General features: G+C 40.9%; 1 protein-coding gene across 1 annotated transcript in view; it reads right to left on the reverse strand.

Moving 5' to 3' along the window:
* Positions 1–17,321: 17,321 nt before the first annotated feature.
* The window catches only part of SPRED1 (sprouty related EVH1 domain containing 1), a 98,713-nt gene continuing 93,334 nt past the window's right edge, over positions 17,322–22,700 (reverse strand). The window contains exon 6 of the mRNA XM_090033511.1: positions 17,322–22,404. Within this exon, the coding sequence (XP_089889637.1) occupies positions 21,745–22,404 (660 nt within the window). The 3' untranslated portion in view covers positions 17,322–21,744. The remainder of the gene's footprint in view (positions 22,405–22,700) is intronic.

A 22,700-nucleotide genomic window follows, 5' to 3' on the forward strand; every position in this document is an offset into this window, starting at 1 on the left:
AGGACATGGCAAATCCCAATAAACCTTTTCAAAGAGGAAAAGTTAAATAGTTTCAATTTGGAAGAATAGAGAAGTCTTTTCCTAGATTCTATGACAACGGTAATAATTTTTAAAGCAATGATCAGCTGTGGTCTGAAGTAAATGGGAAAGACAATCCAATACACCAAACTGACATTACAAGGTAAAAACAATGCTAAATTAGACCACTGGTTCCATCTATCGTGTCCTTCAGAATATGAATGGATGAACAATTTAGGGTAAACAGATCCACATTTCTCTGGAATGATATATGAATTGTATAAACAGTAGTGAAAAAAATCTTTGGCTTTAGTATATTTTCAAACTGAAATGACCATTCCTTTTTATTTAGGATTCGTTTTCAGGAAAAAACCCAAAATGTTTACAAGTAAGCATGCCCTGACAGAATTTGCCTCAAGCCTTCAATTCATACTCCTGCAAGTCAGCTTTACTCATTTAAATAGATAAATGGAAACAAGTTCTGATTAATGATGTTCTTTTTCATTGTCCTGCTGGATGATGTTGGAGGAAAGGATTTCTTTTCCTTGAGGACAATGTGATGAAGGTATCCAGTAAGAAAGTCTTAGGCATAGTGCGAAAAGCCGTGTGATGAAGGACTGGACCCCAATCTAAAAGCAGCATAATTTTCTAAGCATAATTAAATGAGAATATCTGTGTTACCTGAAATTACCTTGTCATTTTATTTTACTGGTGTTGAGTGACTGAAGCACCAGTTCCCCAGGCCAAATGCATTTTCTACTGAGTTTTTAAAATATTTTAAATAAATACTATTTCCCATCCTACACACTACCCTTTACTGTCAGAATTAAAACTTGTGATCTCTTTCTCTGCCAGTGCTCTCTGTCATGGGTGACTGGTGTCTCTTGAGTCAGGGAAGCATGTGCCCCCCCGACACCAGTCAGCGACTGGGGGGTGGCCACTTCCAGAAGCAGCGCAGCCGCTTTTGCTGGTGGCCCCACTTCCTGGCTGGTGCTCACAGGGGGAGCACTGGTGCTCCCGCCTGCTCCCCTGCCCACCAGCTAAACAGAGCGCATGGCCTGATGGGGGTGTACCGATACTCTCAGGGCGTGCATGTGCACCTCTCTGCATCCCCTACACATCGCCACTGCTTTCTGTCTCAATATATACTAAGTGTTAGGAACTTGAGAATAATCTAGTACATAGACTCTCTTTATAAAACAAAGGTAACTACTCTCCAAAATATAAGACCAGGAGAATTTCTTCTTATATTTACCTGGAAAAGTTTATGAGTCAAGAGATCAGACCATATTATTCCACTTTTAAATAGTATTGACTCTGCCAAATTACATGAAACTCCAGTGGATACAACAAGCACAATGTCAAGAAAGGTTTTGATAATGTACTGTAGCATTTCTTCTTAACATATGAAACATTTGGAATGAACTGAGTTTTCTATCTTTGATAAAGATGATTCATTCTGTGGTAAAATTATCATTTGTGATGATGAATCCAATGGTTTTTGTTCAGAAAGAGGTAACAAAGAATATTTTGTCTTTGATATTTATGCAAGTTATATATGTTTTAGGAGTAATTTCAGTTACTGGAGGGTAAAAGAGATGATGGGAATGTTGGCTCCATGTTAGTCCCCTTCTATTCCTTCCTCATAGAGGTTTGTCATGTATTTTTCTTGGTATACAAGACAATGCTTGAGAAGGCTTAAGGACTAATACAATTCTCCTGCATATACATGGAGCTTTCCTGAGTAAACATGCTGTCCAGCACTATCTTATCTAAGATTCTCCACCTGTGAGATAAAGTGACACTCTCATTGCAGATCAGTTAGTAGGGGCCAGATGGAACTTCAGATCCTTTAGAAACTGAAGGTACTAAACTGAGTAGTTAGCACAGGGGTAGGCAATGTTTTTTGGCCGGAGTGCCGAAAAAACCACAAAGTCCATCTTGGAAGGTGCCGGAGTGCTGACATGCCAAAACGCAGAGCAGCTGTTTGCGGCCTCCCAGCTCCAGCCGGCCCACGGAGCTGAGTCTGCTTGTAGCAGGGCTTGCAGCCTCCCAGCAGCCTGCTGGAAGCAGCCTGGGCTCCATGGCTGGCAGCAGCTGCTTAGAGCCTGGGCTGGTGGTAGTGTGTTGATGGTGGTGGTGTGCTGAGCAAAATGGCCTTGCATGCCATGCTTGGCAAGTGTACTGGGCGTTGCTGAGCCCCGAGCAAAAGATTTATTGAGGTTAGCAGGACTGCGCATGAGCTAGAACTGAGTTAAACCTGAATAAAAACATCTGTATTTGATGCTGTATATTGGGCCTGTAGGGGGGCTGTCAGGAAAGCTAAGGCGGACATAGAGCTAGGACTAGCGTCTAAGATCAAAGATAATAAAAAGTCCTTTTTCAAATATATAGGGAGGATGAAGAAGGCACTGGGAAACATGGGGCCTCTGCAAAATACCCTGGGCAATCTGGTGGTTGCGCCAGAGGAGAAAGCATACTTCCATACCTCCACCTCCTCTATATCATCCATACACCTGGACACCCCCTGGACACTAATGAAGCCTCCACCTCCCCTATATCATCCACAAACCACCAGTTTCCACCCCTTCATGAGTATAAACCTTTACTAACCCAGTATCCTGGGCTTCCCTGGGCAGAAGCTCCTTCCCTGGTGGGAGCCAGGGAGAGACTGCCCTGCTAGCCCCAACCCGGCGCTTATATGCAGACCGAGCGCTGGCTGCATCCAGTCCTCTGGCCGTCTGCAGGAACTAGCTAATTATCTCATTAGCCAGTTGCCCTGGTAACCTGCAGCTGTGGCACCCAGCCTTCCTACAGAGTTCCTTGGCTGGGTTGCTTTCCATCTAAAACAAACTTTTTTAGCTCTATCCCAGCTTCATAGTTGGTCCAATAAAAGGTCTCATCCTAAGAAAGCCTTGCCTCACAGTTTCTGGACCATCATGACTACAACATCATTTTTACACTATCATCTTAGGTGGTGTGATTTTCAATTGGAAAAATGTAAATGCATTGGGAATATCATAGCATGCAGACTTAGGGAGATTTCAAAACATAAAATAAAAAGAGTGTGTTCTGCAATTAAATGAATATCCCACAGCAGTGAGGACCAACATTTTTGGCAAGGGTGCCACAAATTACCTCTACACCCTCCCCGAATGTCACTCTAAGCCCTTCCCACTGTTGTCTCTACTTCTTTAGTTTCTGCTTCTTGCCCAACTTGCTGCTGTGCTGCTTGTCCCCTTCATAATCTGCTGCATGACACAAACATGGACTGCCTGTTGCGCATGTAGCTCACATGCGGCAGGTTGTGTCCTGTAATTTCTCTTGAATTACTGGTGGATTTGCCATTACTTCACAAGGATGAAACATTAGTTTTTCCCACTGGGGCAAACATTTGTTTAGAATAGGAGCCCATGATTAATTATGGATGCCAGAGTTTATAGAATAAGGGGCTTCCTATAATGTAATTTCCTCTAACTACTGAATAAATAATATATTCCTTATAGAATAAGTAGCACTCAGTAGTACCTGTGAAAGCTGTTGGGAGTTTAACGCTTTTGAAAGTAAGACAATGGACTTTGCTAGAAAGTACAATTTATTCCCTGCGGAAAGCAAACCACTGTTAGCTTTAAATACAGGGAACATGCAAAATACTTTGCTACCTGTTTTTTATTTATTAAATAAGAAGAGAACAACATACATTTTGGAGTATGCTTTTGCTTTAGGTGGGTGTGATATAGCAGTGCCGCATCTTGTTTTGCCTCCCAGACATATCACAGCTTTGTTGCACTAATTTAACCATGTTACCCTCTCTACTGGTAATTCCATTGCTTACTAATGGTAAAGTATACCCCATGCCCTGCCCAATCTACAAATTTTACATGAAATGACAGGAAAAGGGCAATAGCTTTAAGTTAAGACAGGAAAATGATGTAATAATGATCAAACCACAAAACAGAACTCCAACCCAGTGAGTGAGCAATGAAAATAAGGTAAAAAAGTACAGAACGACTTCATAAGACATGTTGTTACAGTGAACACTGCACTAACTTTGTTTATTTTGCTTAGTATTATGGCTGTCTTTAAGGTTTCTATGACAAATGTGCTTGAGCTTTTCAAATGAAAATGATTTTTACCTAAGAGCTAAGTAGGCATCAACCAACATTCTGCTTACATGCATTCTTACATGTACATGCCAAACTACATGCTATATAACATGGTTAGCTCTAGGCTAATAGTAACAATTACTTACTGAGCTAAAATAAAATCCTGGAAACAAGTGTATGCTAGGTTTACCTATTTAATACTTGTGCCATGGAGGTGCTGAAGTTCATATTCCAGATCCAGAAGTACTGTAACCAAAAATGTCCCTGCTAACCTGTCTAGAGAAAAGTATCATCCATAGTACATTTCAAGTCAATGCCATCTGAATGAAAAAAAGTTCTACTAGCTAAGGAGTTGAGACAGTGACATGCAGAGTTCATTCAACTCCCATTGGATCAGGGAAAAATAGAAGCTATTTGCATAGGATTGCCCTATAAACCATATTCTAAGGTATTAAAAGAGTCTCTTATACATGTGTCACTAAGTAATGCTGAATTTTAAGTAAATTATTTACAAGGGAGACAGAAAGGAAGGGAAAAACCACACCAGGCTTATTCCACGCAAGGTACAAAAACTTTATCAGTGTGGTTTTTCTCAGTTAGCAATCACAAAAAATCACAAGCCTGGGTATGTTATGAAAATGGAAAGTATGGGACTGGCACAACAAAGACTAGTTTATAAATGAGAATGGCCCCAAGATAAAGTTGCATAAACCCACTATAACATAGCCAATGGGAGAGCTACACTTTTACAAGTGGCAGTTACAAATATTTTATCACCTGCACCCACTCCAGCTCTGGCTTACCCTATGTCGGCATGTTTCTCTGATGCAAGTAAGTACCATTTGGCCCTCTGATCTGATCTATACTGGGGAGACCTTCCAGGATATAAATGTGTTCGGAGTGATAATTTAAGCAAAGCTTTAGTAACAGAGGCTTTTTTAAAAAGTTTTTATAACAACTTTATTTAATTAAGTATTTTTAGAATCACCTGTTTCCAGGATGCTTTGTTAATACGATTACAGAAATGGATCTGGTAACCCATGTTGTAACTGCACAAGTGCTCAAACTGGTTTAAAACATTGGGAATACTATCCTGTTGTACATGATTCCACCAATTCTGTTCTCAATCTTATCTCTTGGGCTAGGGACAGAAGTTGCACATAAACCATTTTAAGTAATCAGAAACTGGTTGAACCCTGTAACAGAACAGAAGTTCAGTGCACATAAACCAGTTTCAAAATGGCCAAAACTGGTTTAAGATAAACCTGGTTGAATGTAGTTATCAGACTTAACTGATTTGGGTCCAACCAGTTTATGGAACTTCTGTCGCAGATCCCTTCCTGGTTTAAATTAAATCAGAGTCCTGCAGCATCCCAGCATGCTGTGCAGCCCTAGGCTTTGCTCACTGCTGCAACAGAGTAGGGCTGGCTCTGCTCCCAGCTGCCAGCAGGGACTTTTCCATCACCAACAACCAGGAGTGGAGTGGATTTCCCCACCTCAGTCCCTTCTTGGCCAGGGAATCAACCCAGCTCCCAGCTGGGGCAGAGAAGTAAAGTCTCCACTGCCCCTGCCAGCTTTCTCCCTCCACTGGGCATGGGGTAGGCATCCCCCCCTCAGCTGGCAGGGGCAGTGGGGCCCAGCTCCTGGGTAGGGACAAGGCCCCAGGGCTTCAGTTCTGCCCAGGAAGCACCGGGCAGCTGATGCTCTGACCCCCTGAGCCAGCTTCAGCAAAGTGGTGACAGTAGGGGCCTTGCTCACGAAGCAGCTCCTGGGATGGCAGAAGGGGTCTGGAATGGGGGTGGGAGAGGGATGGGGAGGAGGATTCTGTTTTTTCTCCCCACTCCCTTCTCAGCTGGCCTGCTCACTGGGGAGCAAATGTCACGGGGTGATCGGTCAGGGTACCAGCTAAAGAGAAACTCGCAGTCCCACTTGAACTGGGAACCAGGGCGATCACTTGGCCATGCCCCCTCCCTGGCCAGTGAGCCAGCTGAGGAGGGAGCCAGGTGGGTGGGCTTTCCTGCAGTTGGAAGCCAGGCTTACCACCCTGCTTGGCTGGCAGGCCAGCTGAGGAGGAAGCAGGGGAAGGAAAAATGCCCCCTACTGAGGGCTTCCCTACTCCTGCACCTGGCACAGCCCAGCTTGGGATCCAGAGCTGGGAGGAGGGGTTATTCTCCCCCACACTCCCTCCTCAGCTGGCCTGCTGGCCAAGAAGGGGGCATGGCCAGGTGATTGGCTCAGCTCCTGGATCCAGGTGAGGGGGGAGGAAGGAGAACCACCCCTCTGGGGTTCCTCCCTCCCCCTTTCCTCAACACCAGAGACACCCTGGCTGGGGGGTCCAGTGCCGGGTGAAGGGGTGGGTTTTCCCCCACACCGCCTCGTCAGCCAGCCCAGACTGAAGAGGGGGCATGGCTTGGGGGATCGGCTCAGGGCATGGGGAGAGAGGGGAAGAGATGCCCTTCTAAGGGCTTCCTCCCTCCCCCTTTGGTGGGGGAGACCCTGGCTAGGGTCTGGGGGGGAAGGGGTGGGTTTCCCCTCAGGCCTGCTCCTCAGCTTGCCCAGACTGAAGAGGGGGCATGGCCAGGGGGACCAGCTCTGGGCACAGGGAGATAAAGGGAGAAGCACTGCACTGGGGGCTTCCCTTCTCCCCCTTCCCCAGCTCTAGGGAGACCCGGCTGCAGGTCTGGTGGGGAGGTTCCCCGACACCCCTTCAGCTGACTGGGGGCTATAGATGGGACTTGGCTGGGGAAATCACCCATTTTCCCACTGGCCAGCAGGCTGGGAGGTGAGTTCTAGCATTCCCTGGCTCCTAGTGTGAGCCACTGCAGGGGTCTGGCTCCCTTTCACTTTTCAAAAGTGAACATGAGTTCACTTTCATATCAGTTCAACCTAAACAGTTTACAGAAACCTACAAAGATTGAATCAATTTAGCCTCAGGCTTTTTGACTGTCTGTCCCTAGCCCTAAGGAATAAAATGAAAAGCATTCTAAGAACTCAGGGACTAGGGACCTGTAAAATCAGTTTCCTTGTTACAACTTAATCTCAGAAGAATTATATTATAAAATGGGTTAGACATAGAAGATAGTTTTTAGGTCATGTTTAAATGGATGCATATAATCATTTCAGCTACCTGCTCTGAATATAAGACATTCATTCACAGATTACTTCCAATTACCTAGAAATAGAAAGTCTGTATTTAGCTGGGCCAGTTTCTTGTTTTCAGTTGTCCTAACATCCTGCTAGAGCCATGGGACTCTTCAGTCTGGAAAAGTGCAGGCTCAGGGGGGAACTGGTGGCTGCTTATAAGTACGTAAGAGGTGTACATCAGGATCTGAGAGAATATCTGTTCACCAGAGTGCCCCAAGGAAAAACAAGAACCAACAGTCAAACTCCTACAAGACAGTTTTAGGCTGGACATAAGGAAATATTTCTTTACAGCATAAAATTCAAAAACCTAGTGTGTGCAAACACTGATGTGACACTCCACAATAAACAAGTTTAAATTTTATAAACCTATTTAAGTTAATAAGGATTAAACTCCATGGTGTGTACCGGTGCCCTTGGAGACTATTTCAGAAAGGCATGAGCTTTCATAGGAAACAGCCTACTTTGCTGTGAATGGACTTGCAAAAAGAAAGGATTTAGTAGGAATTTAGGATGCAGACAGAAACAAGATTTATCATGTGGTTGGCCCCTTGAAATCACTCTAAAGCCATGCCCAAAAAGGAAAGCAAGGCTGCAGGCCCTCTGATTGCATGATAAATTAACCCTCATTGTATGAGAGTTCAAATGAAGCTGCTCTTAAGTGGAGTGACTTAATTTCTGCTTGTGCTGGCTGGCTGCAGCACAGTGAGCTGCAGCTGCCCTGTTGGAGTGAGAGGGGGCAGTAGTTTGGAGCCCATCACCTCAGGGGCTGCACCACTACAGCGGGGCTGAGAAAACCTCAGAAGACCTCCCTCCCATGCCTTCTCCCCCCCTCCCCCCATCCAGAGACAGCAGCAGAGCTGGCGGGGGGAGCAGGGAAGAGCTAAGGGAAGATGTAGCTTCTCTCCCTGCTCTTGGAGCCAGGAGAAAGCACATTTCGAGCTGATCCTCCACCCTTCCAACAGTTAATGTCTGTTGGATTGGAGGAATCATTCTAACTCATGGCAATTTATATGAATCGCCATGAGTTAGACTTGGGAGCTGGACTTCTACCTGTGCCCTTAAATGCAAAGGAAGGGACAGAGGTGGTGGCACTGCAGAGAAAAGGCAAAAAGTTAATTGAAAAGGTCAATGGGGATAAACAAGGTAGTTAACACATTGAGTGACATAGGAATAAACTGGTGGAGTTAAAAGCTAGTCCAAGTAATGGGATAAAAACCCATAGTCTGTTGCCATTGATTAGACAAGCAGTGGGAAGATTGAAGGTTCATGTTTGCCAGGAGTAGATGGAGTTCACAGTTACTATCCTGCTATTTTTAGAGCAGTCAAGAGGCATCCAAGCTTCAGGCTGTAATGGTAACAAAGCTAGTGACCATACTGAAGCTCCACCAAGGGAAGCCAAGCTTGGGGGATGTAGTAGAGCTCAGCAAATTCACACAATCATATTGTGAAAATGTGAAACTTATTAGGTGCAACATCTCATTTTGATAACTCCTGTGGAAGAACCTTATTTGGATACATAGCTTTAAAGAGTGCCTTCATCTTTTCAGCTGATCAGTAAACAGCTATTCTCAGGCTCCAGGGCCTAAACTATCTTCAAAGACTTAAGAAACAAAACAAAAACAGCACAGGTAGTCAATTTTACCATGATGAAGACTCTCCTGGAAGAAACAGTCCTGAAAAAAAGAGCTCTCTAGTTCACAAGCAGCATTCTGGAATAAGTGACAACACATGGCTGTATCATCATTATGGAAAACTAGCAAACTGGATCCAGCACTGTGGATGACTCATCTGGGAGCACTGTTCAAACTTTGCCACAGGCAAATAATTTCTACTGCTGGCAAGGGAACCAGACCATCAACAGCAATCCTCCCAGACTAATTTGTTCCACAGCGTCTTCAGGACAATACCTGCAACTCATGAAATTAATTAGCTATATTAGACATGGTTCTAAGGGCAACAAAACCCACAAAGGCTGCCTAGCACTTTTTTTTTTAAAGGCTGTCTTGTGATGATAGGTGATAGAGGATGACCTTATTTGGAATTACTTGGGTGCTTTCATGTATAGATTGCAATGCATTCAAAAATATAATGAACCAAAGACCTCATACTTTGTCAGCATGGAGCTGGATGCCTGTTAAGAGAGGGAATTCCATCTCAATATTTGAAAAGTGACATTCGAAGCCTTCCTAGTACTCAGTAAATTCTTATAGGTGTTATCTATAGCAGGGATTCAGTAATCAGGACCAAGCACTAGTACCTGTGCTAACTCTTGGTATCAATAGATATATCTGAGGAAGACTGAGACATTAGATAAAGGGAAACATATGAAGGAAGTTTGGCAAAGAGCCACAAGAAAGTTCAAAGGCTTGGAAAACATACCTCTTAGTGAAAGGCTCAAGGAACTTAGGGGTCAGTTCCAGAAAAGGACTGTGGTGACTTTGGGAACTGGGCAGAAGTTGCAATCCTTCAAACTTCCACTCAGCTGCCATTTATCTTGGTGGTGCTGTTTCAATTTTTTTTTTTTTTTACTTCTGGTTTTTCTGGTACCTGTGGTCCTCCTTACAGGCAGGCCCAGAAGTGCCTCAGTTTGATAGGTTTGAGCTCATGCGCAAGGGTGCTGACCTCAGGCACAAGTTTAATTAGGAACCAGAAAGTATGCATTTTTCTGCATTAGTACTGAGGAGCTCAGTCTGGTTTGCATTCTTAGAACTCAGCTAACACACGTATGGTCTTTTCACAGTATGGAATAATGGTTTCCCTTTAAATAACATGGGAAAGTTAGTAAGTCAGAGCTTCTCACAGAAATGTGGGAAATCCACATTCAATTCCTTCCTCAAACTGAAGGAATTTAAATCTCCATCTTGTACTTCCAAGCAGAATGCCCTAACAATTAGGTATTAGGCTATTCTAGGTAGCGGGACACTTCTCATTGGAGCCTGGTTTCTGTTGATTTTTAGCATCACTGTACAGAAAACAAATTGAGATTCAGTGGACCAGAAAGAGAACACAGGACTCTAAAGCCTCAACTAGGAAAGGACAGGCCCTGAATTCCAGTTCTTGTTCTATTATTTATGCTTTTTAATGTGAAACAGTCACTGGATAAATTACATGCATCATTCCTTGGAACAGGAATTACAAATCAGGTTTTTTATTCCCAGGGACCAAATGGAATCTTGAATTATTTCCTGAACAGTAGTACAGATTTAACAGGGAAGAGGAGCAGGAAAAAAAAGAGGGGTGGGGTGACCTGAGCACAAAAGCAACAGCGGGGTGGGGTGACCTGAGCACAAAAGCAACAGCAACTGTGCAATAGGGTCTATCCACCACAGTGCCAATGGCAGTGCAGTCATTCATGCTGCCCTGTATGCAGTGCAACTCAGGGTGCTCAAGTGCCCAGCTCATGCCTCTGCTGAAGGGTACTCAAGTGAGGTGAGGAAATCCAAGCTTAAGTCCTCCCAGGTGAAGTTGAACTCATGTCCCAAAACACCCTAGAGCAGTGCAATAATGTGGGTAGCAGAAACATCACTTCCTTGAGTTTAAGTTTTTGAGAAAGAGACAGACAAACATGCACAGGGAATAAGAGTGGGTGAGTGCCTTTTTGGTACCTGCCACTCTAATTGCTGTCTCCCTTGCTCACCTGCCATGACTTTTTGGGAGAAATAAAGTAGAAAGGGATTGGCAATGACTAGTGTGGTGGCAGACAGATGGTGCTTCAGCCTCCACCACAGGGCTCCACCTCCCCTACACCCTGCCTGGACCCAACTTGTGTCCAAACAGTGTTGCTCCTGATCATCAGTCCTTTTCTCTTCAGGTGTGAAGACAGCCACACTGCTGGCCTTTGTACCTTCTGTCACTCACTGATGGTCTATAATTCCTCTAGGTAGGGTTCCTCCTCCTTCCCCTCTTTTCAGTCAAAAGGGAGCACCCTCATAAGGGCCTCCCATTTTTGTATGGTTGTCACAAACTTAGATACAGAGCCTTCCCCCCTTGTAATAGTTCCAAGAGTTCCAAAAGTTCCAACTTTCAAGTTGGAAAGAGCAGATCCTCCTCAGTCTAACACGAAAGGGAAGATGTACAAACATCTAGTTTCTTCCCTTTGGTACTATTTACATAGGCATCTTCCACTTAAAATCCAGCTTGCAGCTAATTAACCTCCCCATCACTCCCCTGGGGTTCTCTGTCCCTGGATGACTCACCATGGCTGTGAGCTTGTTGGGATGCATCCTGGCCTCTCTTGCTCAGCCAGCATCTCCCTTTTTAGGGCAAAGTTCTCTTCATCTTCACACGGATTCACAGCCGCTTGCTCCAGCTGCTCCTGTGTCCCCTCTCTGGGGTACTAAGCACTCACTGGCGATCATCTTTTCAACAGGTTCTTCTGAGTCAGGGACCAATCAGTGATGGCTCTAGTGGCAGACTGCAATGTTGGAATCTCTTTTGGCATCTGATATCATTGGGCATGGGAGTAGTGAGACGGGTTCCCCACAGGTGAGTGTTCCTCCATTCCCTTTTGACCATGGGAACAGGGGCCAGAAACAGTCCCCTGTTACAGAGACAGACAGAGACAAAGAGCCTTTCCCTGCTTGCTGGGCTTCCTCTACCTCTCTACTGATTCAGTGGCCGAATCTCTAAATCTGAATTGAATCAGGAGACCTATTAATTTCTCTGAATCTAATCTGAATCCTCCGATTCAGTTTGGAGAGATTCGACAATTCAGACCCAAAGATCAGCAACTGGTGTCTCCTGGGTCAGGGGAGGGCACCAGGGGTTCCCCCATGGCTGACAGCTGAGCCAGGAGGGGCATGGGGGAACTCCCGTGGACCAGAAGTACTAGTTTATACCCATAACAGAAGTTCAACACACAAAACCGGTCTATACATACACAGACTGGTTTAAAAATGGTGGAACCTGGTCTAGGATTTGCCTCCCCACCAAAATGTGAATGTGTGTTTTGTTTGTGCGGAGATCTGGGGCAGCGTGGGGTGGGCAGTGGTGGCAAGGAGACCCCCAGCATGGATGCCTGGTCCCTGCTTGCCACTCTGCACTGCTTCTCTGCCTTGAGACCTGGCACAACAGGGATCAGAGATCCATGTGGGAGGCCCTCCCCCTCCCCCAGATGAGCCAGCCCTGTCCTACTCTCTGCTGGGGCCCTGTGAGCCTCTGGCTCCAAGCCCTGCCTGGCTAGGTAGGGCTGTGAAGCTTCCCTTGCAGCCCATTCGAAACAGATTTGGAGGAGATTTGACAGGGCCAAATCTCCAAAACAGATTCAGCTTAAATGAAACAGGACAGTGATCCAAAACATCAAAACAAACCACTGTCCTCCGAAACGGCCAAATCCAAAACTGAATCGAAACACCCGTTTCACATAGCCATACTATATATCTGTGATTACCCACTGACTGCCTCAATTTCCATTTTCACCGACTGGCTCTCTCGCATGCATACCGGCCTCTGGCTTTTCAATTCCATCCAGGAAGAGCACACACCAACTGCAGATGCTTTCTCAGCCTGATGAAGGGTGTTTGTACCCAAAAGCTTACAAATAACTTTTCCAGCTATTTCAGTTGGTCAAATTTACCTAAAGAACCTTGTCTGCCTCTGTTCTTAGACTGACACAGCTACAACCTATACTCCTGAAACATGGAGAATATTTTTTAATTACAAGACCTGTTCCAGTTCAAAAAGGCATTAATTCAGCGTTTTCATGGCATAAGAATGCAGAAGGTCAGACTAGATTATCCCAATAGTCCCTTATGCCTTTATAATCTGTAGTAATGGACACTCTTCCTGTATATTTTGTATTAAATTAGTTAAGCCACTCTCGCACAGATCAACAGAGGAGAGAGTAAGCATTTCATGTTGAAGCCAAATCTCATATAAAACTATAATTATGAAATAAAATGAGGGGAGAGGTTTTATTTTTATGTTTTATTTGTATAATGTTAAAAGAATAGTAGGATCTTTAGAGAGAGGACAAAATCTCTACCCCAAAGATCCCAACCTAAATAAGATCCTAATATCCAGCAAACAAAGATGCCGTCAACTGATACTGAATCAAAGACCTAGACAACTTTCACTGGTCCTTGTATACTGGAAAACAGTTTTCAAAGCTATTAAAGGTAATCTGTATGAAGAAAAAATAGTTTTTTTTCATTCCTTTCTCTCATGACCTAAAGGATGTTTCCGTGCTTAAATCTTCTTGTTTCCTTATTGAGGAAATAACACGAGAGTCTCATTTTCCCTTCTGTAGGGCTTACCACTAATTCAACACACAACCTAGGAATAGGATTTTTAAAGTGTGAAATGCTTTAACTCTCTTTTAAGTGGGTTTTAAGCCATGCAAGCTAATTTGATTTTTTTTTTAAAGACAACTTTTAAGGTATCTTGTTTTTTGCATCAGCATTAGTACAGGATTTAGTCTATGTAAAGTTGTTATGATCTCCTCTTGGCTCATCGTATTTACCTCCATCATTACCAGTGGTTTTGCATAGACACTAACCCTAATAGATATCCACTGCTAAGAGAAGCTGAGAAAATAAATTGTTTTCAGCGCTGAAAAGTGTATTTAAATGGACATTTTTCCTCCAAGCCATGCTATTGACTGAAACAGCTTTCTGCATGAAGGTGCGTAACACAAGCTTTCTCCATCCTGTGATTAAATTAATGTGTCTATGCAAACCTTTCCTTTCTTGGCAGTAGGCCAAACTTCAGTAGCTTTTATTTAGGATGCGTCTGGCTTCATAGGGTGAAAGCTTAGAAAAGGTTCTGAAAAACAGTCTCTTGCATGTGGATTTTACTTCCCCCTGTATGTTAATCTGTCAGTTCATCTTTCCTTGCTCTCAGACATTAATTTAATTCTGTATTCACATTTTAGTACATTTAGTGTTTCATCTGTAGATCTTCAAAACAGGCATAATGCACTAGTGAAATTAATTCCTTTGCATTATTTATTTGAAGTTATCCTCTTTTATGTAATTGTTCTTTGCTAAGGATACATTGGCTTTCATTCAATATGATAGCCAGGGACTTGAGTCTGGTAACAGCTACATCTAGCACTGGACAGAGTAAGCCTCCAAGACTGATTATGATTTCAGGTATCTTGAGAATCTGCAACTATTCCCTGCACAGACCTTCATTTAAATCCTTAGTTCAAGGCAGAAAGATTTCTAAAGCTACCAGTCAAATATCTTGAGTTGACATTTTTCCTTTCACATCCCTCCTTTTTATAAGCTTATAGACATAAGCTCTTGGCCTTGCATGCTATTCAAAGCTCTATTCTGGTTTCTGTGGACTCGCACATTACACACACAAGGGGGCACATTTTATAACTTTTAGTTGACCGTGAGATTTACCATATTTACTCAAATATTAAATGAGGTCCGCCCTCCTGCCCAATCAGCATGGGGGAAAAACGCTCCTCATCTTACGTTTTTGTTTAAGGAAACCTCATTATCTAGAAGCCAACTATGAAGCTGATTAAATGCAGCCAAAACTGAGCATAACTAAAACACATGGCCCATATGAAGCAAACATACTGATGGGAACCTACCACAAGGATAGGTTAGGGCAGCTCATCTGAATAAGACCTATGACAGTGCCCATTGTGCTCAGTTCCCCTCAGCCCTAACTTTTCCCAACTCATAGGCACTACTGTACACTGAACACATTTCAACTTCCTCTTTACTCCCACAGCTGAGCAGCACTTTTCTATCACATTTCCAATTATTGTTACAAGTCCTGGGATCCTTTAAAAATAAGAAACACCCGGTTCCAGTCATGAGTGTGGGGGCAGGGTATATCTGGAGTACACACATCCTGAGCAATGCTGAGCTATGGGGTCACTGTGGCTCAAAACATCATGGTTGACTCTTCTGGGGCCCAGTCCAATGAACTAGATGGCAAATCATGAGACTTTTGGCTTTACTCAAATCATGCATAGTTTATTCTATATCCAAGTAGGTACAAAAGTCCTGCTGAAAAGTGTGTTTATGAAGTACCTGTGCTAAAACTTGCAGTAGTTTTAAAAAAAGGTAAAATGCATCAATCCTAGATGAACTAAGTCTATGGGTAATCACAGTAAATGCCTATATAAAAATTATTACAGGCATGTTTATTTCAAGGTCAGTGTTTTCAAATTTGCCTCTCACTTCTATGTGCTCACAGAGAGCAGAGTCTGACAGTAAGGAAGGGGGGAAGGGCAGCAGGGGGAAGAAGTTGGAGGCCCAGAGGGCAAGGGGGCCATCTGACCCCTCCAGATTTAAATTTTCCCTGCTGTACCAGTGGGAGGGGGACAAATTCAAGGCAAACTTCCAGCGATTAGATTTGAATACCTAGAAAATGACGACAAATTTATAAGTTTTCCTTAGACAGAATCACATAAGTGTCATCCTATATTCAAGTAAATATGGTATTTTTAATAGAATCAGTGTTCTTGTTGACACATTTACATATTTTTTTCATAGACATTAGGGCTGGAAGGGACCTCGGGAGATCATCGAGTCCAGCCCCCTTTCCAAAGGGCAGGAAGTCAGCTGGGGTCATAGGATCCCAGCAAGATAAGCATCCAATTTACTCTTGAAGGTGTTCAGTGTAGGTGATGACTGCATAAATTATGCTTTATACATTATTTCCCACATACAGGCCATCTAGGAAGCATCTGTTCCTAGAATTGTCTATGCTGCAAACAGGAGTGTTCCATATGTTGAGTCCCATTCTATATTTGAAGTCTATATGGCATTTATACACCTACCTTTTTGTGTTGCAATGTGCCAAAGATACAGCGCATTGAAGCAGACTTGATTGAGCCTGCTCTGCATGTGAGCTGACATGCCCAGCGCTGCATCGCATATGTTTATATAAATGGCAACATGCACGTCAGCACTGGGAAAATGGCAGCAGTGCACTTTTGAATTAAAACACCTTCAATGTGTTTTAGTTCAAAAGCATGCCGCCACCATTTTCTCAGCACTTACGTGCATTTTGCTGTTTCTACAAATGTATGAGATGCAGCTCTGGGTGCTTTCCAATGCACCCAAAGCTGCATCACGCACATGTCTAAAATGCCCATTATGAGACTGAACACTTATTTTTTTTTGCACAAGGTTTTTTGTTCTATGAAAAAAGTACAATCCTAATCTGTATAATTTATTCTCTCTTTTTTTTAATATTCTTCTAAAAGAAGGCCAGTGGGGAGGGGGTTACCCCACAAAGTACATAAAAAAACCCCAAATTTATTTATGTTTGAATTAATTTGCCTACTCCCCCCTCTTCTAAGAAGATTTTGAATTTAATTCTGTTAGCTAGGTCAGAGTATTGCCAACCTCAATCAAATGCTTTTCCCCAACTATCAACTAACATTATGGATTAGTTAGGTTAGCAGTTGTATTGACCAAAAGGTAAAAAAAAGTCATCTTTATAGAGTTTACTCAGTGAGTTGTAACAAATAGGAAAACATTTGCAAGTAGAAGCATGTACAATTTAATTCTGAGCAGTCTGACTGAAATCCTGACAACTGACCTTTGAACTAGATAGCCAGGCTATAGGTCCATCTAAGACTACACTGTTTCTTCAGTGGCAAAAGTTGTCATCATATCTCCTTGGTTTACTTGGTATTTTTGACAACCTTGACAATTAACATCCCAAATCAAATAAGGTTATAACAAAAGCAGTAATCTCATCTTGCACTTCAAGAAATAAAGGTGATATATACAGAAATCTGAAATCTGTCATCTCCTGGCCTTCATAAAATGATTACAGGTACAATTTAAGCTGTTTATATACACAGACTAATCTTGGACCAGCACATTTTCTGATTGAGACAAACTATGGTAAGAATTGGTACATTTGATGAAGGATGCATAAAGGTTCAAGCTAATACGTTTGACAATTTTTTTTAAAAGGTAGTAAAGTTAACTGGATTACTTTTTGCTTCACCATTAAATAGTAATGCTCTGACAAAATGCTTGAACATACATTCTATTCTACTTTATAGTAACAGTATTTAATAATATGTAGTATTTGGAACAGCCCCAAATATTATGGAAAAAAAATCAGCTGTTTAATTTTATGATAATTTTAATCAGGTAATTGCAGGAAAACATTGAAACAAACTGTTTTATGATATTATCTGATATGTCAACTTACAAGGGTATGATGTAACAAAACAGTTACAAACTTATAGGCATATTTACATTATATACTCAAAAGTAACAAGCTATAGTCTTATACAAAGAAAAACATCTATGGCATGAATTAAACTAAATTATACATCATTTAGTAGAAAGAAATAGCAGTTAAGATTTTAATGGAAATAATATACAAGTGAGGCACTTTGAGGTCATTAGGGTGGAAAGCAAATGGCACCAAGGAAAAGAAGCAGTGTTCACAAGCAAAAAATCTATGTACAGATTATACTGCAGCTTCAAATACAAAGGTTTCTCCACTAGATGTTTTAGAATTCTTGAAACTAAGCACAACTTTTTCTATTAAAGAAGCTTTCAGAAAAAAATGCTTAACATTTATCAGTGCACCAAAGCATATGGAAGTTTTAACCACCTGGCTGCTGGACTAACAGTACCATAAGGCTTTGCTTTTTTATTTTATATATGATGGCCAACTACCATCTTGAACTTTCTTTTAATTTCTATGCATTGCTTATTGTCCATATACAACTTTTGTAAGAACTTGTATAAGTTCTATGAAAGCTTAAAGTCCAATTTAAAACTTGTGTGTTATTTACATGGGAGTTTAACATTATCCTCCAGGTACACATGGAAAGATCATCTAGAAGAGAACACGTTGGAATCAGTACTACATTGCAACATGCAAAATGTATTAATTCTCCAAAGTCTTTTGCTTTGTCCAGAGAAAAGTGCATGATTTGAGCCTCTCACTTGTGCTCTGGAAACTTCTTAAAATTGTATTTAAGTGTTTAACTATTCTATTCAGTAAATGATTACCATAGTAAGTAAAGGTTATTCTCAGTATATTTTATAAATCTTGCTTTGAACTCTGAAGGTCCACCTTTCAGGAGTATTGGAATGTGAGTGTGTGTTCAAATTTATTTAAAAAAAATAGAAGTGTTTGTACCACCATTCTGCCTCAGATGCATCATGCTTAAGGCCCAGTGGCAGAACATTAAAAGAACACTTTCTCCTGGCGTGATGTCTACTCTGATCTTCTACAGGTCATGACAATCTTTCTAGTTTATTCTTAACAGAAAAATCTATGGTCCAAATTTCTCTTATTGCATGAGCATTAGTATTTTGAAGTCATATATACTGAAAGATTTGAAAAGCGTAGTAAGGTCTCAGGAATGACATTACAGTTCTTATTCTCATTTTTTTATTATTAAATTCATACGTCAAACTCAGTATCTTGTTGTAGCTGAAATGCCACACTAACTGCCAGCCAAATACAGTAAATGACTGATCTATTTATATTAAAGACTACATCTGAATCATGGTTGTCTCCACTTTTTCCAGTAGATGGTGCTCAAGTGCTGAAGTTGACCTCTTTTCCCTTAGGGACTTTTAATTTTCTAACTACAGCCACCAAACCAAGGAATGAAACATTTGATGTTGGTTTTTTAAAACAGAAGCCTACCACATGACACCACAAAGCTCATGTACTGTGTTTGACTGAACCTAGAATTAACTTCAGAAAAAAAATAGTTCCCTCTTCCCTTCCAGAAAGTATGAAAAAGGATTTCAGGAGACAGCAAGGTAAAGTTGTTTAACTGTCATAAACAGAAGGCAAGAAGGGGTGGCACCTTGCAGACTAACTGGTTCAAAGATAGGATGCAAGAGTTCCAGAATGGCTCGCTCTATGATATCCTTTTTGGCTACTCAGAGCATGCTTCCCAAAGAAAAGAACAACCCAAACAGCAGAAAAAGGCATATACATATAGAGCATAAAATGCTCTGCTATACCCAACCTATGCATCACTGTCTTATCATTGTAGTTCCTTTAATTAGTCTTGAATTGGGCATACAGCTAGAAAGACCTATGTGGAATATGGCTAACAATAGCCATATTCACTTTTTCTTTTATTAGGCCAAATGAAATCTTTTAAAAAGAGTAAAGGAAAAGATGGAGACAAAAGTTTAGCAGCAAAGTGGTTAAATGCAAATTGAAAATATTAATGCAAACGTTCAATAAAAATATTAAAGCATATACGTTGCATATAAAATACAGTACAGGACTGGGAGATGCACTACGTGGAATAGTGCTCAGAGGAAATTGTTAAACTCGTTTCTTCCTGAAGTATATACACAATACAATTCTACAGTATTGTCCTGTACAGCCAGCAAGTTCTTTTCTTAGGTTGTTCAGACCTCACTCAATTGGGAGTTACAAACCTCGCACTTACAAATATTACATTTTATTCACAAGAAAACCATTCCCATTTCATCAATGACAAGTAGTTTTTAAAGTTAACAGTCTATTCTAGGCAACCAAGTTTAGCTGAAAATGTGTGAAGCGTGAAAATCATCCAGTGTAGCAGCTTTCAAATATATAAACAGTAAAAACAAGACTTAAGACTGCTGCTACAGTGTCATGTTCTTGGACTTAGTTAATCCAATCCATTTTTAGTACAAAACTAGAAGCTCTTTCATAACTTCTATAGTTATTAATATATTTGTCTTCTTTTCAATGTGAAATAATACTTCAAGATGATCTATGTACAATGTGGTCAGTTCAGGCTGTCATATAAATATAAATGCTTTCTTTAAAAAAGTATTTTACAGACAGTGTTATATACATTTGTTTGGAATTTAATTCCTGGGATACAAAAGGTGAATTAACAAAATCTAATCTATGTAGAAAGAAAAATTAGATACAAGGCAGCAAAAAAGAAAGAGGAAAAACAAAACAAAACTGGTCTTTTAAAACTAAACATTCAATGTTTTTTCTAGCAAGAGTATATTAAAGACATTCTTTTCTACTCCAGCCCCATATAGGTACCTTCCTAAATGAATGAATGCCTTTACTCTTACTAGAGTCTTAACACAAGTGTAATTAAAATGTATACATGTATTTGCTATACCATAGTAATAGTCATGACAATTTGTTTAAAAATTCTCTAAGGGTTAATCTGTTAATATTTAGCCAATTACATTGTAAATTAAACATTCACTAATACAACACCATAGCACATGTTATGGATAATTCAAATACATTAAACATTCTTCTCCATCCCCCACCCCCTCCTCCATTTCCTCCCCATCAAATTTCATTCATAAAAAAAGCTCACTCCAATTTTTCTTGAGCTGCAATTTATTTTATCAAGCAAAGGCATTTTTCCACACCAAATTTTGTTTTTTTGCCAGTTCAAATAAAGAGATGTTTCAATTCAAAATAAGGAAAATGATTTCAAAATTATTATTAATCTTTTAGTTTAATCACAGCACTTATGAACAGCTGAACATGATCCTAGTTTAACAGAAGGATAAACTGAGAATGCTGATGACATTGGATTACAACTGCCTTATTAAACCTTTTGCTTTGCTGAACATTTGTAAATGCAATAAAATATTTTGGAGGACACCCCAAAAAGAAAACAACTTGCTGGTTGAGCAACAGAAAACTTCCTGTTTTGCTATAAGTTGAAACCAAAGACTTTTATATATAAAAAAAAATACATGTTATGTTCTTATGAGAACATTTTAGACAATTACATCTGTGCTTAAAAATATTGGTCACTTAAGACTATAATAATTACTATTTCAAAGGTTTTTAGATTACCAGAACGTATGGATACAACTCAACACGAACTGCAATTGAAGGGAAATTGGACTGGAAACATCAGTTTGTCCATCTGGAATAGTAATGCTCCTAAATAAACTAATTAAATATTTAAAATACTATTGTGGAATGTGACAGTAGATATTGTCCATACCTACTATATAATAGGGAGGGGGAAGTAAAGTGTAATATGTAATAATTCGTACCTTACACATTTAGTTAAATATAAACATTTGTTATTTATACATAAAGTTGCGTCCAAAAACTATTAATAAGTGATTTAGTTGCACTTAAATCAGTTTCATTTCTCTCATTTGCCAAGTATTAACTTTTCTTAGTCTTAAATCAACTGTCACTAGTGCACTTTTAGTTTAATTACTCACAAAGTTTTAATCCTTTGTAAGAGCCCCATCACCTAAACCATGAATGTACAAAGTGGCAAAAAAGTTAATCCCTTTTAGTATAATTGTAGTTTATATACTCATTTTATAGCCAATAATAAGAAAAGGCTTTCCTTTGCAAAACACCTTCACAACTTGCAATGAAACACCATGCTCTTAAGGCATGGCTAGCATTTGTAAAATGCCAACGTCTGGCGAGTCTTGCTGCTTCTTCCATATCAAGCATCTCTCACGAGACAAGATGCCCTTCCGCTTGCCAAAAGCTTCCATAAATCCAAGTTAGATGTTTTCTGGAAACAAAGATTTTCAGCTCTATTTGGCACTACACTGGTTCATCCAGCAGCTTTATGCTTTCCTCCACAGCACCCACATACCTCACCACAGTGATGGCATGATCTCAAAGGGAAGTAGCAGCACATACATGGTGCAATGAATGACAATGCTACCAGTGCTAACCATCGTAAGCAGAACTTGTCATCACTAGTGTCACATGAGCAAGGGTCAGAGAAATCTCCTTCAGAGTCTGACATGCAGTGATACAGCATGCTCTCTGCACAAAGCATGCAACTAACTTGGTAGATGCATCTCTTAATAGGATCTGGAGCATCTTGACATTTTCCCCTGCCATTCTCTTCATGATTAAACCTCTCCTGGCAGTATATGCAGCGTGACCGCTCACCATCCTCTTTCCTTCTTTTTGAGTTTTTAAATTTTAACGAGGAAGGCTGTGTTTTAAATACCACTGAACTCTTTGAGTCTTTTAGTGAATTCAACTTAGTCCCATCCCCACATGGGTACAGATAATCAGATTTTTTATTGTCTGACTTAGAAAGCTGTATATTTGAGTCTGCATCATCCCTCTCCAGGTCGTTTTTCCACATGTCAGGATGTCTGTAGTCTGCATACCGACGTATTAAAATATCACGAGGGTTTATCCTAACAATTTCATCCTCATCCTGAAAACTGACGTGTCTGATTGACTTCAGTGGGACCTGAAACAACAAATTGAGATGCATTAACCTATGTATGGGGACGTATAATTTAGTAACCGAGTTAACCTAAAAATCAGGGTAGAGAACTTTTCCTTTCTGTTCAAATTGTTCTTTCAGGGAATATATTCTTTTAAATTTTCATAGAAGGATTGTACAAGACGTCACTCTCCAAATATGAACTCAACTTACCTTGCAAAGCAGATGATCAAATAACACATATGAAGAAAAACAAAAGCCACCTCTACCAACCTAGATTAATTTCAACATACATTCTAATGGAGTTATCTTTTTCACTC

The sequence above is a fragment of the Crocodylus siamensis genome, chromosome 2 (assembly GCF_052110815.1).
Source record: "Crocodylus siamensis isolate JL-2025a chromosome 2, ASM5211081v1, whole genome shotgun sequence".
NCBI lineage: Eukaryota > Metazoa > Chordata > Crocodylia > Crocodylidae > Crocodylus > Crocodylus siamensis.